The following is an 18,059-nucleotide window of genomic DNA, read 5'->3' as shown; positions in this document are numbered from 1 at the left end:
GCATTTTAGAGCTGGAAGGAAACCCGGAGAGTAGACGGCATCCTCAGTGCCCAGGACTTAGATGCTATGTCATTATCTGATCCGTGAGAATATTGAGGCTCTGGGAAATCACAGCCATGGTCGTGGCCACAGACACAATGAAAACGCAGGTCTGCTGCTCCCAACTTGCTCTGCCATGTTGCTCTTTCTTCAGTTCCAGTCTACAAACCAGAACCAAGTGAGGTGGCAAAGCTGAGTGAAACAGAGCCCCTGCCCTCAAGGGACTGGTGGGAAAAACAAGGACATAAATAACCATGATGTTAAAAAAGAGGACTAATCATCCAAATCCTGGAAATAAGGCCGTGAGAGGACAGTCTGTCCTTCCAACGTCATTGGGTCATTGTTTCCCAAGCCCACCCAAGGATTACTTAATTACCAGGGGGAATGTATCTCTGTGTTGACTTGGCTATTGACCATTAATTAAGGACTCAGACTCTGCGAAATTACATAGTAACATGTAGATCGTGTCCAGTAAAGATATAAATAATTTATAACCAACAGAAAAGATAACACCAAAGATTGATTATTTCACTGCCCTGGAGGCCATTAACCGGTTTTGTTTCTTTTTTTAATTATGGTAAAATACACGTTAACATCAAACCGTTTTTAAGTGTACAGTTCAGTGTCGTTAAGTACAGTCACATTGTTGTGCAACCATCGCCACCACCCAGCCCCACAACTCTTTTCATCTTGCAAAACTGAAATTCTGGACCCATTAAAAAATGACTCCCATTCCACCTCCCGCCAGCTTCTGTCAACACCGTTCTACTTTCTGTCTCTATGAATTTGACTACGTTACATACCTCATATAAGTGGAATCATACAGTATTTGTCTTTGCGACTGGTTTAGTTCACTTAGCATAATGCCCTTAAGGTTCATTTATATTTAAACTCTGACACATAACATGTGTCAGAGTTTCTTTGTTTTTTAAAGCTGAATAATATCCCACCATATGCATACACCACATTGGGCTTAGCCATTCATCTGCTATGGCAATGTACGTGAGAGCAACGTTTTATTTTTTAGAAAATTTACCCCAACATTCCCTTTTAAATGCTTACCAATACCTAGTTCCTCAAAATGCTCTTTGAACCAGCTTTAGCATCGTATGGGTTCTCTCATTCATGAGTTACTAAATCTTTGACACCTGTCCATTCCATATTTTATGAAAGTCATGATTTTAAATGTTTGGACATTATGCTCTGACAGCCACGTATGAATGGCTATGAATGTCAGGGTGAAGGTCACTCCTGTTGGGGAATTCAGAACCTTTTCACTTTTGAGATCCGCTTGGTGATGAAGGGGTGAACTTGGGTATGTAGAAACGGAGATTGGGGGCACACATTTCAGACCCCAGGAATGGCAGGAAGAATGATCTCCTTATTTGCTTCCCTTCATGTGTGTCTTAGACACAAAGTCTATGGATGGGCAACACTTTTACATGAGAAAGCTTAGGAAAAAAGCTTCTTGCCTCTAATATGTTGTTTCTCTTCTCAGCCCCTCACGACAGGTCCCCACTACAGCTCCAGGCCAGTCCAGCACCTCTCAAGCCCCCACCTCCACCTCACCCCCTTCCCCTACCTCCCCCCCCACAAGAGGCTAGAAAGGGCCTGGACCTTTCCATCAATACTTCAGAGTCATCTCTGATTCTGCCTTAACGAGGGAATCGCATTTCCTGGCTGTCTCCATCCCACCACGTGGGGCATCCATGAAATATCTCCCTGACAAACTCTAAATGTTACCAGCATCGATCACAGGGATAAACCTCAAACAAGCCCGAGACAAAGCAGTTATCTCTGTCGGCTCCAAAGTGGTATTAATTTAAAAACTTACCTCTGGTCACATTTATAATCAGGGGAGAGGAGAAGGAGAAGCCTCCCTCGAGGCGATAAAAACTGCAGCCTCGAGTGACCCTTGCTTTGGCTTTGCGTGTCCCCAGTCAAGGCCGGTGCCAAAGCCCCTCTCTGGGGACTCTTTACTCTGGAGGATGCTTCTGCCCCTGGTTGAAGCAAAGGATCAGAATTGGATGCTGAGATTTGTTTTCTGAGGATCTCAGGTGTGTACATTCCTTCGTGGCTTTTTTGAAATCACGTTGTTGTGGTCCCCAGGCTTTCCTAACCCATGGACTTTTCTCAGGCTCTCAGTGGCCACAGCAGCCTGCACCGTGGCTGGACACGCTGGTCGTCCCAGTTCTGACCGGCTGAGAGACTGTCGCTGACCTCACCTCCTCTGCAGGTAATTCACGCACAGGAGTAACCAAGGGGAGCCTCAGCAGGGCCTGAACCCCGCATGTGCGGAGGCCCACAGCTTCTGCTGCCCACTCCATCACCCTTCCTTGAGCCTCAGCTGTCCAGACGCCCTGACTGAGACCTCCAGTCATCCCAGCCCCTCAGCAGGAAGTAGTCGGGGCTACTTTGCAGGCTGGATAACCTATACATACTGTGTGCGGTTGAGGGCAGGCTCAGGGTCAGCCAGACTGCCTCTGATTTCACCCTTCACTAGCTGAGTAACCTTGGGCAAGTCACTCAACATCTCTGAGCCTCAGTTTCCACATCTGTAAAATGGTGATAAAAAGAACACCTCAGAACGCTTCTGGATAATAAATATAAAACACTTAGCACAGCACCTGGCAATCATCGATCCTCAACAAATCTATTTCTTGTGGGTCGGGGGTGGATGTTGTCCTGTTTGGATGGGTATGTATGTATAAAAAACCATAAAGTGTTAGGGAAAGGACAAGTAGGAAAAAAGCCAGAGAACTTGCTGCTCATTTCCCTAAACATTCTCTTTGCTGATTAATGTTCCTATCAACTCATAAAGGAGGTTAGTCCCAATTTCATATTCACTTGTCCAGAGAGTGATAAACTGTTATCTCCTTAAAGTAATCTGTGCTGCTTTCAGACGGCCCTTGCTCACCTAGACAGATGGGATTAGATTCATCTTACTACCCCTTTGGCAATTGGAAAGATCAATGGCACATTAGTCTCCTTGCCTCTGACTTTCTCCTGGGGGGAAATGCTGATGGTCCAGAATTAATGTGACGGTTGATTTACTGTGTGGTGTCTAAAGGCTTGGGGCTAAGTCCTCCCATTGCGGGGAGGGGAGAGGAGCAGAGAAGAAGCCCTTGGCCACATTTTTTTTTTAACTTTTCCTAAAATTTATTTTAAGTGTGTTTTCCCAGGACCCATCCGCTCCAAGTCAAGTAGTTGTTTCAATCTAGTTGTGGAGAGCGCAGCGCACAATGAATGGCCCATGTGGGGATCGAACCGGCAACCCTGGTATTACAAGCATCGTGGTCTTAACCAACTGAGCTAAGCAGGCGCCCCCTTGGCCACTTCGTGGGACTGGCTCACAGGCCTGTCTAAACTGGTTGAGAAGACAGTTGCAGAGGGACTGACTCATCTGCGGTCTATATCCTGGAGACTGGCCAGCCCTAGTTTTAAAGTCCAAGGCCGCGGACAATTTTAAGTTCTATGACCTCGACAAGTTAGTTGTCTTCTCCAGACATCAGTGGCTTCATCCAAAAAAATGGGACAGAGCTCCTTCACGGGATGACTGAGATTAAAATGAGATAATGCCTGTGAATAGATGTGCTTGGTAAATGTTCGTTTTTCATCTTTAAGTATGAGTAAACGCAATGTTCTTGAGTGAGAAACTGACCGAGTTTACAGATATGAAAACGGAGGCCTCCCGCGGGGAAATCCATAGCAGTCACGTTAGGAAGACTGTCCACCACTTTCACTGGTGTTGGTTGACACTTGTGACTGCTCCTGTTTCTACTGGTTCCTTGGGAACTAGAGTAATGGACAGACAAAGGGTTGGAAAGCATCTGTTTTCTATGAAATTTCCACAGGGGATTCCTTCTGTAACAGAACAGACATTGATTGAGCGCCTTCTGTGTGCCAGATGTTTTGCTAGACACCATGGAGGGTCAAGACAACACACTCAGATTCTGAAAAGGTCTTGACCCTGAGGGTTTGGTGTTTCTCCTGATCACCCTGTCCTATTCTCCCCCCAGAAGCAGCTCCCTCCCTGAAGACGTGGGACGATGTGGGATGCCTGCCCCACTGAGTTCTCTCCAGAGGATCTGTGCCTGGAGAGGGCAGTGTGGCCCCAGGCTCCGAGAAGGGCCAAACAAACAGGTTGTTACTGGTATGATAAGTTTCTCTTATCCAAAATAGAGCTTGGGTTTTGCCCATTATCTCTAGCTTATTTGCCATATAAAACACAAGCTCCTTGAGTGAGGAAGCTCCATCCGCTTTCCTATTGCTCCCACATAGAATGTGGCGAACTAGGAGTGCGAAATCCATAAAGAAATGGAACGGGAGAGCCCCAGTGAGGCCACAGCATGAAGCTGGCCGACAGACGGGCTCTGAGACACAGGTCATGGCCTTCATCTCTAGGAGCACAAAGCAAAACGACCGTAGCTCTCACATTCTATATATATTGGGCTCACGTACAAGAGAGGGCACAAAGCGCTCCCCTCCCTCTGCCGGGGAGTGGAACATGCCCAGTTGTTCTCCGGGCTGGGGCAGGGGCTATGGGTGCCTTACCTAAGAAATACTCTCTGGCTGCCCAGCTCCATGTGAACGAATGCCTTTGCAAAGTTCAGGATACTTTCAAAACAGATACAGGAAGGAGAACATTTTCTCCTCAACCTCCCTTGCAACTAAAGCCTGCCATGTGATCCAGCCTCCACTGCTTGCATTACCTACACAGGAGACCTCAATTCCGAGGCTCTGGGAAAATTCTACTTTGCTGGCAAAGGCTGCAGCAGAGCAGGGGCGCAGGAGTTGTAGGTCGAGGTCCCTGCTACAGTGGTGGCACTGGTACTGCAAGCTGCTGTGGGTGTGGTCAGGCCAGTGGCAGGGGTGTTTCCCAGATGGGGGGGTGGGGGGGGTAGAGGTTTGTCACTGAAAGCTTAGACTGAGCTCTCCAGCAACCCACCCCCACAACAATCTGAGAAATCATGCGGTCCCCAATGTCATTTAAAAACTGTCTTTCCTACTCCATAGGCCGGAGTCAGCTTCTGTTGCTTGTAACCTGGAAAGACAGTCTAGTTCAAGTTTGCCTCGGCTCTCACTTCTTCAGGTCCTAACATCAACAACAGCTCTCTTTGTTCATTGTTTGCAGTGCTCCCAGGTACTAAGCCACGGGCTTTCTATGCAATGCCTCCTGGAATTCTCACACCACCACTATGAGGCAGGTACTATGTTTATCTTAATAGTGGAAAAAAACTGAGATATCAAGGCATTAGAGGACTTGTCCAAAGTCTTAAAAGAGGGTAATTAAATGTCCTGACAGTAGACAAGCTCTGAAAGCCCAACATGGATTCCAAGATAGACGGTGGCAGTCAACAAGAAAGTGTTTTGTTCTGCTCTCCATGGTGCGATGGGCCAAACTGAGGCGAGTCATCTCGTCTTCCCAACATTCTCTTCTCTGAAGGAAGGACCAGTAATACCTGACTCACTAAGTTCACAGACAGTGAAATAAAGACACAAAGATATTTCACTGTAAAGGAGGATTTCTCCAAGACAATGGCAGATATTACTGGCGATGGACATACTGTTCCCTCACAAGTGTGTTCTCTGAAACTCCCCAGGTGCTAAGGGGCTGCAAGGCTGCATTTGCCTACAAGCATCAGTGCACAGGTCTACATTGCAAACACATTCTAATACAGGTAGTTCTTTTCCATTCCTATTCAAGCACTTATTTCATTTACACAGTTCCAAGGCCAATAAATCTTGGCATTAAGATTGATTTGATGTGTGATGCAGACAGCCTAATTATGGAAAGCATACTTTATCAGTTCTTCTCCATTTTCTTTTCTCTGGTCTACAATTTTTTATATTGGGTTGATCTTTTCTTTATTGTTATTCATAAGGGCTTTATTCCGATTTGCCATGGCTGCATTAACTGGGCATCTCATGACGGCTTGGATATGCAAGTCTCCATCTCACTTACCCTCAATAGGAAAATTAATAAAGCAGCAGGCGAACAGCTTTCTGTGCTGGAACTTCTTTAGCCAATCCTGAGTCACCTGAAATATATTTTGCTTGTGCCTTCTGGAATTAGGGCTCAGCTGTAAATTTCAGGAGACGGTGCCCAACTTCAAATGCCATCCACGGACAGCCCAACTCATTGCTTTGAGAAGCTTGGATCAGGGTAGCTAGAAACCTACTCTCCCACTCATTTCCTCTGCACACATTTAGTGAGCACCTTCTGTAGGCCAGGCTCAGAGATATAAAACAGACTCAAGAAGGTCACAGTCAAATGGATCAAACCCCCACTCTTGGCCAATGTAAGAAAAATATCTTAGTTAGTATTAAGGTTGGGAGCAAGCTGGAAAGATTATCTACTCTATCTTTTTGCCTCTGGAAGGGTGACCATTCCAACCACTCTTTCTATTAATTAGGGCTTCCAAGTCTTGGTGATATGACAGAATTGACTTTGACTTGTAGACTTCATGGATATATGAGTGTATTGGCTTCCCAGGGCTGTCATAACAAAATACCACAAACTGAGTGGCCTAAACAAGAGAAATGTATTGTCTCACAGTTCTGGAGGCTAGAAGTCCAAAATCAAGGTGTCAGTAGGGTTGATTCCTTTTGTGGGCCGCAAGAAAAGGATCTATTCCCGGCCTCTCCTCTTGGCTTGTGGATGGCCGGCTTCTCCCTGCGTCTCTTCATATTGTCTTCCTTCTGTGAGTGCCTCTGCGTCCCAATTTCCTCTTTTTATAAGGACATGGGTTATGCTGGACTAGGGTCCACTCTAATGACCTCATTTTAATTTCATTATCCCTGTAAAGACCCTGTTTCCAAATAAGGTGCCATTCTATTCTGAAGTAGTGGGGACTAGGACTTCAACATGTGAATTTGGGGGAGACACAACTCACCCCCATAACGATGAGTGTCTCTGCAATTGGTTCAACTAAGGCTGTAAGACAGCTGTAGAGCAGGTTAGAATCTGCGGTTCATGTTCTCAGATAGCCATTCCCCCTCTCTGAGCTTCAGATTTCTTCTTGAGAGAATAAAAGACCAGGACTGGGCCTCCCATTGACAACCCGCTCCCATTTCTAGGCCTGGGTTGCTGAGGAAGCAAGAGAAGTTGCTGCGGTTCAGTAGGGAGGGCGTGGTGAGGCTGTACCACTAGGAGCGGCTGATCTAAGTATTAACCTTCTGAGCCTCAGGGCTTTTTAAACTGTAAAATGGGGAGAGCCATCACTACTTCAAAAAGGCTGCAAGGACTAATAAGGCCTGAGGATTGCCTGGCACATAGTTGTCACTCTCTGTAAATGAACTGCTAATGGTCTTACTGGCTTTGGATCTAGGACTCAGCTCTCAGGTGGCGTCCACTATCAGAAGGCAGGACTATCCCCCCCACCCCGGGGGCCCATCAGGTAGCTCACGTGGAGTGAGAGGCTCTTTCAGCGGGTAAGACCCTGGTGAACTTTGTGACATGCCTCTCCCCATCTCTACCTTATCCAAATCCGACCCCTTCTACTCAGCTCACTCACGTTCATATCATTAGCGTTAGGGCTAGGATTCCAGGAGATTTTGTTTTTCCTCACTGTATTTTATAATTTTTGTACCATAGAAAAGTATAACAAAAGGTATTTAATTATCTCATTTGAAAGAGCTCTATAAAGCAGCTCTATAAATCCAGCCCTGTGATCTCACTCTCACACGAATACTAGACTGTTTGGCGTCTGCAGCAATCTTTGGCTCTTACCTTCATTGAATCACTAGCTATTTTTTCGTGTGTGTCCTCGCCTAGATTGCAAGCAAGTTGAGGAAATCATCTGAGCCTTCTTACTCAGATTTAGCAAAGCTTATTTATTGATTTCCACAATGCACCAGCCCCTCTTACATAAGGTATCTCCCCACAACCTGTGAGGCGGGTAACGGCACTCCCATTATCACAGACGAGCTCCTGAGGCTCAGAGGTCACGTAAGTAGGCTGTGGCCAAGCCATGATTCAGTTCTACCTCTGACTCCGAGGCCACTGACCTAGCACCGTGCCTGCTCACCAAGTCCTACCAACTCGGTCATTTGTGCATCACTTTCCCTCATCTGGGAACCTCCAGCCTGAGCAGGGTTTTCCAAGGCCCTGTTGCCCCCTGGTGGCACATGAGGGCCCATTCTCCAGTCAGGCTTCAGGATCATTCCACACAGGCATGTGACCTTAAGCACTTGAAACAGTGACCAATGAGGCCAGCTCTGGGGTGGCAGGCCCCTCTGCCCTCCAGGGAGAGCTAGACCCTCTACCAGAGCGGCACTTCTTAAAGGGACCCCCAGGAGGAATCTGCTCCTGATACGTCAAGGAAGGTTAGGGTCTTGGGCCAACAGCCGTGAGATGACCTACAAGGTCTGGTTCCTCCCTCCCTGCTTTTCCTCTCCCACTTTCCAGTCAAGACGTGAGGGCATGGGCATTCTCTGCTGGACACTCCGAGAATTTTCATTTTCCAAGAGCTTGTTTATGGAGGAAGGGAGAAAGAAGATAAAGGTGGTTCAAGTCCGGGACTTCAGGCTTCTCTACCTTAACACAGAGTCTGTTTCCAAAGACCCATCAAGATGCGTCAGTAAATATTTCCTGGATTCTTAGTGTGCTCTGCAACATTCCGGATGCAGAAATGGAGAAGATATTCTTCCCATCTTTGAAAACTAAACACAAAAAATGAGTGTAATGAGGAAAGTACTCTAATATGGGTGTCATGGGACTTTCCTTGTCACCCAGAAATGGTTATCAGCACTCAAAACTGAGACTAAGAATCGTCAACTACCCCACAAACTCAAGAAAATAGAAAAGTTAGGGTCAGACGCCTCCTCCAACCATCAGCCCAGCCCCCAGCACTTTCCCAGCTTGTATAGACTACCCTGCTCCCTCAGCCTGCCTGCCCAGGGGCAAAACAGCAAAGGGGCAGAGAAAGGAGGGTGGTATGGCATACTATGCCCTCCCACTCCAGGGTGGCAAGGATGTTTGGGCCCGCGGTCATCTTCTTCCTATGCTCATTTCCCCCTCAGAGGCCTTCCTTACAGCTTAAAAAGTGATTACCAACTTTTCCAAGAATCCTTTAATCACTGATCTGGCTTTGAGATCATCAGAAATAGCCTGGAGCTGCACTGGCCAATATGGTAGCCATATTGGCACACGTGGCTATTGAGCCCCTGAAAGGTGGTGAGTCTGAATTGAAATGTGCTGTCAGTGGAAAAATATATGCTGGATTTTTAAGACGCGGGGCGGGAGCGAGGGGGCGGGGCGGGAGGGCGGGGTTGTAAAACATCTTAGTATTATGTTTTAAATTGATTACATGTTGAAATGATATTTTGGACATATTATTTGGATAAATATATTATTAAAATTTCACCTGTTTTACTTCTAGTGTGGCCAGGCCACCTAGGACCACAAGGGGGCGGTACTGCAGTGCTCAGCTGCCTCCCGCAGGACTTTGGCAGGATGCGGGATGCAGGCTCGCTCCTTTCCTTTTCTAATACTGTTTCTTAAGCGTAGTTTTAAACTGATTTTGCTAAAATTTAAATGGTCCATATTATGTTGTCCTAAGTTAACATAAATAATATCTCCAAGGCAGGTGTCCAAAACTCCTGAATCAAAACATTTAAGACTGGAATTTTAAGGGCTGCAAATTTCACTACCACGGGTAGGGAAAGGACTATATAAGCAAAATCCATCAGCAACCCAACTCATATTAATAAAGGGCTGGCTAAGTCAAGGTACAGCTGTAACTGTAACTATTTTGCAACTATTACAAAAGATGTATATGAATACTTATCGACATGCAAAGACATTTATGCTAAATTCTGTAAAAATGGACAGCTACAGAATTGTGTCCAGGATGTATATCAACTTGGCTTTAAAAAAAAATTTAAATCAAACATTTGCAGACAATGGGCTGAAAGGATATTCTCCAAGGGATTCATAGTCATCTCTGGACAGAGGCTATGGGTGGCTTTCTTTCCTTATTTTTATAACTGCTTTCATAATTAATTTTTTAAAGTTATTTTTAAGTTGTCCTACCCAGTCTTCTTTACAAGTGCCACCTTCTTTCCCAGATTCACCTGAGCCCTCGCCAAAGGAAGAACCAATGTCTTCGTTAAAATCCCAACACCTTCCCAATACCTAGCTGGGGTTTTCACCTTGTTCCATCGTCCTCTCTCTAGCTCCTTGTGCCTGTCGCTTCCCCGCCAAGCCTGCGGACCCTTTCACCGGGCCCCTGTGTCTTTCCTCCGTCCCTGTCCCACCGCCAGGTTATGGTAAAACGAATACGAGGATCCGCCCACGTTTCCGAGTGGGTTGAGTCGGAATCCAAAGGTGACATCCCTAAAACAACGTGGCTGGCCAGGAACCGAGGCTCTGAGGACCAGCTGCAGACCTCTCTCCTGCGGGGGAAAACCTGCGCCACCCGGTTCCGGACCGAGCCCAGCGCAGGTCCCCTCACTTGTCACCCAGCGGGCACCAGCACCCGGGCCCAGCCCGAGGGGCGGGACCGAGCGAGCGCTCCTTGTACACAACGCGGAGGTTGCGCCGCGAAGTTTGGCCCTTTGGAGGCGCCGTCCCAGCCCGCGTCCCGCTGGTGTCATGTGATCGGGAAGCGCCCAAGGCCCGTGGCGGAGAAAGAAGCGACTGCCTGCGGCGTCCGGGCCCGGGTTGGACGGCTGGCGAAATGGAGGCGACCTTGGAGCAGCACTTGGAGGACACGTGAGTGATACGGCTTCCTCCGCTTGCCCTGAGGTCGCGGCGGGGACTTGAGCGCGACAAAGGGCGTGAGTCGCGAGTGCCAGGCGGGCGGCACGGGGACGCCGCGCGACCCCCAGGCAACGGGGTCAGGTGGTGACCTATGTGCCGGGGCCGCAGAGGGGCCGGTAACCCGGAATTAAAGTCCCGCCCGGACTCCGTGCTCTCCCTCCGGAGCGGGTCTCCGCGGCCGGAGCCCGAGCTCCGAATCGCCCGTCGCGTTGAAAGTGTCCGTCTGGACAGGGTTGTTGGCAGTTTCAGGAAATGGGTACATTTGGAGGAAGGATGTGTAATAACACCATCTGTGCGGACGAGCCTTGCAGTGTAAACATAAACACACAGGCGCATCTTCTTCCGTGTTTAATCCGTCACTTGGTGCCTGGGGTAAAGGGCATCCCTTCAGTTTTTCGAACGAGGACGATCTACGTAAAACCCCAAATGAGGAGGCGCGCGGGGAGACACCCCCCTCGCCCCAGTGCCGCTCAGCTTCCCCCTTCCTCCCCGGGAGGCGACTGTGTTAGTTTTTCGGCAGGTATTTTAAGGGAGTTAATCTGCTAACGCATTTTTCACAAGGGCAGCAAATTCCCAGGTAATGAAATGTTTATGGCACATTAAAGCTCCCTGACAATCTTTCATCAGCGAGAAACGGGTGTAACATTTAAATTAGTTAATTATAATTTTCCTCGGGGTGGGGGGTAATAATGAAAAAAGGTTGAGAAACACTGATTTAAAGCACTTAGACAACAATCCCTGTATGTGTTATTGTAGTTATTTAAATTCATTTTCTTACATCGTGTTCCTGGTATTAGCATGAAGAATCCGTCCATCGTTGGAGTCCTGTGCACAGATTCACAAGGCCTTAATCTGGGCTGTAAGTATCGCCACGGCAACCCTTTGGTGGGTGGCACAGCATTTGATGTTGAGTAGGAAGCTAGTGTTATTCTCTAGTTTTCATTTCCTGTCATCCTGCCATTTTCTAGGTACTTTTCTGAGAGTAGAGATTACTCCAAATAACGAGATTAGAAAACAAATTTATGAAGTTAGAAAACTGTGCCTTGCAGTGCTAGTACTACACAGTGGTTTCTACGAAAATAGTGTTTGAATAACTTTACATTGGTTCTAGAAAGGACTTCAGATAATGACAGCAGTTACATTTATTAAATGTGTGCCGTATGCTCGGACTGCTAGGCTTCGTATATTAGTATCTAACTTTTTAATACTCCTGCAAGATGGGTAGTGCCAGTTTTTAGTCCAACCACACATAACAATGAGTAGGCTGTAAAAACAGGGCTGCAGAGTTGGACACAGCTGGATTGAACCTCCAGTTCTTCCGTTTACTAGTTGTGTGAACTTGGACCAAAAAGAGACTTTCTAAGCCTCAGTTTCTTTACTGGGTAGTTGTTTAATAATAATAATAACTAAATTGCATTTGTTGAGTTTTTACTGTTTCAGGCACCATTCTAAATGCTTTACATATACTAAGTCATTTAATCCTAAGGTAGATAATAAGTAAATGATTGAACTGGGATTTGAGTCTGGCTCCTAAGTCTCTTCATCACAATACTGTAAGATTATTTAATATGTGTAAAACACAGCAAAGAACCCAGACACCATGCTCAATAAATGGTAACAATTACAGATGAGGAAATAAACCCAGAAAGGTTAATAACTAAAGCATTCAGCTGATTGTCAGAAATAGTAAGCCCAGGGTTCCTTATTCTTCTTTATTGCAGGACTTTTTAAAGCTCTGAATTTTCGCTGGGAGGGTGACTGAAAGAGGTGATCTGTGTAACTTAGTTAGGTTTTACACAAAAATCAGTTAGGAGAAACAAGGCAGATTTTGGGGTGAGGTGGGGGTTGCTTGCCAGGCTCATTAATGGAAAGGCTGAAACTAAATGAGTTCCTTTAAGAAACTTCCAAGGCCTGGAAGTCTGCACTGTGTCCAGTTAATGTTTTATGTAATAATAATAAATCTGTCAACTCTGCCATAGTGACATGTGTGTTACCAGATAGTGCAGGCAGGTAGGCTTGTGTTGCCTTTATATGTGGAAATATATTGTAAAACTTGGTAATTACTTTTTGTACCTGACACCCAAGATTTAGTTATTATCTTCAGGCTAAAACAAGCATTAATAAAAAGCCAATTCTGTTCACATCTGAAAACAGCTAGCTTATGCTAGTGAAATAATTGCTCACAGAATATCCACATATGCTGTCAAGGTGATCTTAGAGCTGAACTCCTGAGTGAAGATTTTTCTGCTCTTTGAGGTTGAGCTCAAGAAAAGGAAATCAGATTTCCCATGAGGAATTAGTTTCAACAAGTCTCTTGCCCTTACTGGTTTTTGTCGATCTCACCTCTGAATTTCTTATTGTTTCAGCAAGCTTCCTATAAAATGAATTTATGACTTTCAGATGGACTTGAATTGCAGCTTCTTATATGCTTGAGAAGGTGTTTAGAGGTGGTAATGGGAACGACTTTGAAAACTGAGTGTTTTATTGATTTAGGAACTGTTGTCTGTCTTTCTCACTGCTGTAACCAGCTGAGTACCATCAGAGCACAAGCATTTCTTGTCAGTAACCTGAGAAAGCATGAAAAACCTTTTTGTGAACAATTCAATGGGAGACACTCCTACGGCTCTAACCTTACTTTTGGACGGTCAGGCGACATGGTATCATCTGTCTTTCAGGCCGTGGGACTCTGTCAGATGAGCATGCCGGGGTGATATCTGTTCTCTCCCAGCAAGCAGCTAAACTAACCTCAGACCCCACTGATATTCCTGTGGTGTGTCTAGAATCAGATAACGGGTGAGTAGATGTCAGCGAATCTTATCCTTTCCTTTTTATTTGGAAAAATCCCTGGAAAACTTGACTGGGGCTTGTCCTGTGTTCATCAGGGCAGTAAGGGAGGTTCTTCACCCTTTGGACCCGAGGAGCAGATCAGTTGATCTCTGAAGCTAATGTGCTGTCAGACCACAGTGAAGGAAGAATTATCATGAACTATCAGTCTATCAAGAAAAAGAAATAATAAGAGTAAGACCAATCAAAGAACAGAAACTACCTTCTGTAGTAATGGGAATACTAAAGGTATTCCAAGTGAGAGTCCTCAGAATAGTAGTAAGTGACAAAAGCAGAATACAAAACTATGTACAATATGATCAGTTTTGTAAAAGGAAAATTGTATAAATAGTATACGTGCAGATAAAAAAACCAGGAAAATATTAATAGTGGTTGTCTCTGAGTGGTAGGATTACAGAATTCATTTCATTTTTCTATTTTATACTTTCTATATTTTCTAAATGTTTTGTTGTGTTCATATATTGCTTTTGTACATAGAAAAATGATAAATGTTATGTTTTTAGTTGTGTCCTAAACCAAACAGCATATTTAATCTTACAATGACTCCCACTGAAAACGTTTTACTAAGTATCTTCTGCTTTGTCTTTCAGGAACATTATGATCCAGAAACATGATGGCATCACAGTGGCCGTGCACAAAATGGCTTCTTAACCTCTCAGTTCTCCAGCAGCCTGTCGTAGGGACTCCTTCCCACCCGTGTTAATTATTTTACAGACTAATATTAAAGTTTAATAGTTAGGCAACTTATTTAATGTGCATTGGGTACTTCTCTATTAATTTTAGAGTAAGCTCCTTTTTGACACTCTGTGGACTGACTTATCACAATATCAGTAAGAAAGGATCATGGTTTGAAGCAGCCAGTCCAGGTCAGTTTGTATATATAATTTTTTTATGTTCAATAAATCTGGTTGGAGGAAAGCTTGGATCTTTTCTGAATTCTTTAAATTCTTATCAAATGTTCATTTTTTTCAATTATCAAATTGTAATTTTTTTAAAAGGTCTTTGCTCCAAATTACTCTCTTCTCTCAGAAGCTTCCTGAAATACATATATTCTCACAAAAGTGTCCATGGATATTTAAAACAAATCAAGAATATTCCTACCCCACAATAACATAACAGCTAGTGTCATTAATCATTTACCATGTGCCAGGAACTCATTTAATTCTCATTAACAGCCCTACATGGCAGGTACTAGTATTTGCCGCCGTTTTACATCTGTGTAATAAAGGCAACGGGTTGCCAGAGTCACCATTTGGACTTGAGAGTCCAACTCAGAGCCTGTACTCTTCACACCCAGACCACCACAGAAATAGGCGTATTTGGCCAGGAAAATATCTACCATTTGAAAGTACAGAACAGCATTAACTTGTATAGTTCTCAACAATAGGTTGGTGCACAAGCAGACACAAAGGACCTCATGTTCAATCTGAATGCAACTGTGGGTCTTACAAATGTAATAATTCGACAGTATAAAAGTCTCCAAACTATTACCATTATTTATTTAAAAATGTCAGCATCTACAAATACAAGGCGCTATGTAAGGATACAAAGATTTCCAATAAGACATGGCTGGCTCCACCCTTTGAGCTTATGCTTTGACAGAAAGGATATGCGTGGATGTTGTCTTCACCACACTTACCAATGCCTGACGTGTATATACGTTTGTTTTATTGTCTCTTCCCCACTAGTATAGACACTTTTGAGGGCAAGAGCTTTGTCATATTCACAGAAGTATTCCAAGCACCTCGAATGAATATATAACAACAGGGAGTTTTTGGTATGAACTGGCTTCCCCAGCAGAGGGAGTGCCAGTGGCAAATAGGTGATAAACCAAAAGGAATATGTAACACTAAATGCTTTAGTTTGGTCTGTGAGGTAGGGGGTAAAAAGCTGGAAGGTAGGGCAACTACCTCAAGGACCTTGAATATCTGCTTTTTAAGAATCCTCAGCCTCATCCTGTTAACAGAATGGGGCTTGGAACAAGTGAGAGTCAAAAGTTGAGCTTTAAGATTAATCTGAGGTAGAGCAAGCTCTTTTTCCAAGGAGTAAAACTTCTTTTGCTTATCTATGTCTCCAATTCCTAGCCCAAAGTGATGAGAGCCAATCTCTAGTGAGTTACTGCTTCATGCTAAGCAATTTGTATGCATTTAGCTTATTTAATCTTAACCTTATAAGGTATTATCTCCATTTTAGGAAGAAATAGGCTCAGCAAGATAAATTAGCTCAACTACCATGTTTCCTCGAAAATAAGACCGGGTCTTATATTAATTTTTGCTCCAAAAGATGCATTAGGGCTTATATTCAGGGGATGTCATCCTGAAAAATCATGCTAGGGCTTATTTCCAGTTAGGTCTTATTTTCGGGGAAACATGGTATGAGATTAAATTGGCAGAAAGAGAACAAAAGAGAATGAAGAATTAAAGATAATTGAATTGTCCGGGTGATAGAGGTGGGTGACTCAGAAAGGAGTCAACACAGGAAGGATTCCAGAGAAAAGATGGCTGGGTTGGATTGTAGACATGCTGAAACTGAGTATCCGACAGGACTTCCTGGTGGTAATGCTGAATAACAAACACACTGTGGGCTCACTATACCAGGCACAAAGCTGACTTTCCTTCAGGGACCTCTCATTGCATTTAGAACAAAACCTGAAGTTCTTACCATAGTCCCACGGTTTGTATGATCCAGCCCCTGCCCACCCTTTGTGCCACATCTGCTGCCACCCGCTGCCTACACACGCCTGTCTAGCCCAGTGCCTGGCACATGGGCGGCAACTTGACTGACTGAAACGAATAAATGAACGTACTTTCTCATTTATTTTTCACAACAACCTTTGAGGTAGGGTGTAGTGCACCCAATTTTATTACTAAAACAAGACATGCTGGAAAGAGCCCAGGGCTGGAGATGGCTAATTTTCTAGTCTGTACAGAGCTGAAGCTAAAGTAGGATTGTATGGGGGGTTTCCAAAGACCACCTGCAATGGTTACTTTTATGTGTCAACTTGACTGGGCCAAGGTGTATCCAGATACTTAGTTACACATGTCTGGGGGGGGAGGGTGTACCCATGTTTCTGGATGAGATCCGCATTTGATCAGTAGACTTAAAGCAAACTGCCCTCCTCAGTGTGGGGGGCCTCATCCAATCTATTGAAGGCCTGAACAGAATAAAAGGCTGAGTCAGAAAGAATTTTTTCTCTTTGCCTGTCTTTGAGCTGGGACACGGATCATCTGCCTTTGGGCTCAGACTGGAACTACACCCTCAGCTCTGACTGCAAATCTTGGGCTTCTCAACCTCCATAATCACATGAACCAATTTTTTTTTTCTCTCTCATATAATATGTATATGAAATTTCTCCAAGGTTTTTTATTGGAGGTTGATCACATAGGCACCCTCTCCCTGGAATTTGCTAAGAATTCTACACTCCCAAAAGGAAAACAAGTAATTAGCATAAACCATATTGTTTGCACAAATAAATTAGGCACAGTGATCTACTCTTATAATCGAAGGAATGGTGGAAACCCTCCTAAAATCTAAGTTCCCAGATGCCAGCCAGAGGGCAACCTTGTAAGCAAGGCTTTCAAAAGATAGGAATCTCAGGCCAGCTATGTTAACTTTTCTGCACCAGAACAGGCAAAGACTCAGCTACAACTAAAATCTTTTAAGTCTGGGTGGTAGGTCTGTAATGCTAAAAATTATTCATGTGCTGTATTTGACAGTAGAGCGAGGGTAATAGTGGTGATTTAGGAAATCAAGCTGCAATTCTTGCTGAATAGCTTTAGGGCCAAGAGTTAGAATGTTAGACATTAAGGAAACTATGTTTAGTTAAAGACCCTATAAGCTTTATTAAGTCAATTGGGTGCAGAGGCAAAATGTTAGTATCTCAACGGTGGCTTACGGATTCTTTGCTCTTGATATTAAGCCCCACCTGATTAACAAGAACCATTCTGAGTGAACAAAGTACCAATAGTGAGTCTGGTGATATACAGTCGTACGCACACACACACGTATACATACATAGTCCTCACAACAAACTTGCAAAATAGTATTAGCCACATTTTACAGGTATGGAAACACAGAGAAGGTAACTGGCCGAGAATCTGCAGGCTTAAACAACGGCAAAGCTGCGATTCTAACAAAGTCTGCATTTCCCACTACACCTCAAAGCTTCCACTATGAAAGATGCTTCAAGGGGTTCGTCTCTGAGGACTGTGCAGCCCTCCTACTCTATAAATGACTCACTGTTCTGCCACATTGCAAATCTGACCGCAGCTCTCAGCATCAGAGCTCTTATCAATATAAAGCCTCGCCTCGTCACATGCAGTGATCAGAATCACAGATAGCCCTACTTTAAAAAAGCGGTAAGCATCCAAAAAAAAAAAAAATCAGTCCTACAGAGGTTTACTAAAAAATA

At 44.6% G+C, this 18,059-nt stretch overlaps 1 protein-coding gene across 1 annotated transcript; it reads left to right on the top strand.

Annotated features, from left to right (window-relative positions):
• Positions 1-10,598: 10,598 nt before the first annotated feature.
• On the top strand, positions 10,599-14,566 carry LAMTOR5 (late endosomal/lysosomal adaptor, MAPK and MTOR activator 5). The gene is made up of 4 exons (XM_019730474.2): positions 10,599-10,756; positions 11,602-11,663; positions 13,480-13,597; positions 14,239-14,566. Exons 1-4 carry the CDS (start codon positions 10,722-10,724, stop codon positions 14,297-14,299), a joined length of 276 nt encoding a protein of 91 aa, XP_019586033.1. The 5' UTR covers positions 10,599-10,721; the 3' UTR covers positions 14,300-14,566.
• The last annotated feature ends 3,493 nt before the right edge of the window (positions 14,567-18,059 follow it).

This window comes from Rhinolophus sinicus, linkage group LG14 (genome assembly GCF_036562045.2).
Source record: "Rhinolophus sinicus isolate RSC01 linkage group LG14, ASM3656204v1, whole genome shotgun sequence".
Classification (NCBI taxonomy): Eukaryota; Metazoa; Chordata; class Mammalia; order Chiroptera; family Rhinolophidae; genus Rhinolophus; species Rhinolophus sinicus.
Note: the sequence above shows the minus strand (reverse complement) of the source record. Positions and strands in the feature narration are given on the sequence as shown.

Coding starts and splice junctions, on each gene's coding strand:
- LAMTOR5 (XM_019730474.2), top strand. CDS start 10,722: ATGGAGGCGACCTTGGAGCAGCACTTGGAGGACAC. Junction 10,757..11,601: donor GAGCAGCACTTGGAGGACAC/GTGAGTGATACG, acceptor TCCTGGTATTAG/CATGAAGAATCCGTCCATCG. Junction 11,664..13,479: donor ACAAGGCCTTAATCTGGGCT/GTAAGTATCGCC, acceptor TCTGTCTTTCAG/GCCGTGGGACTCTGTCAGAT.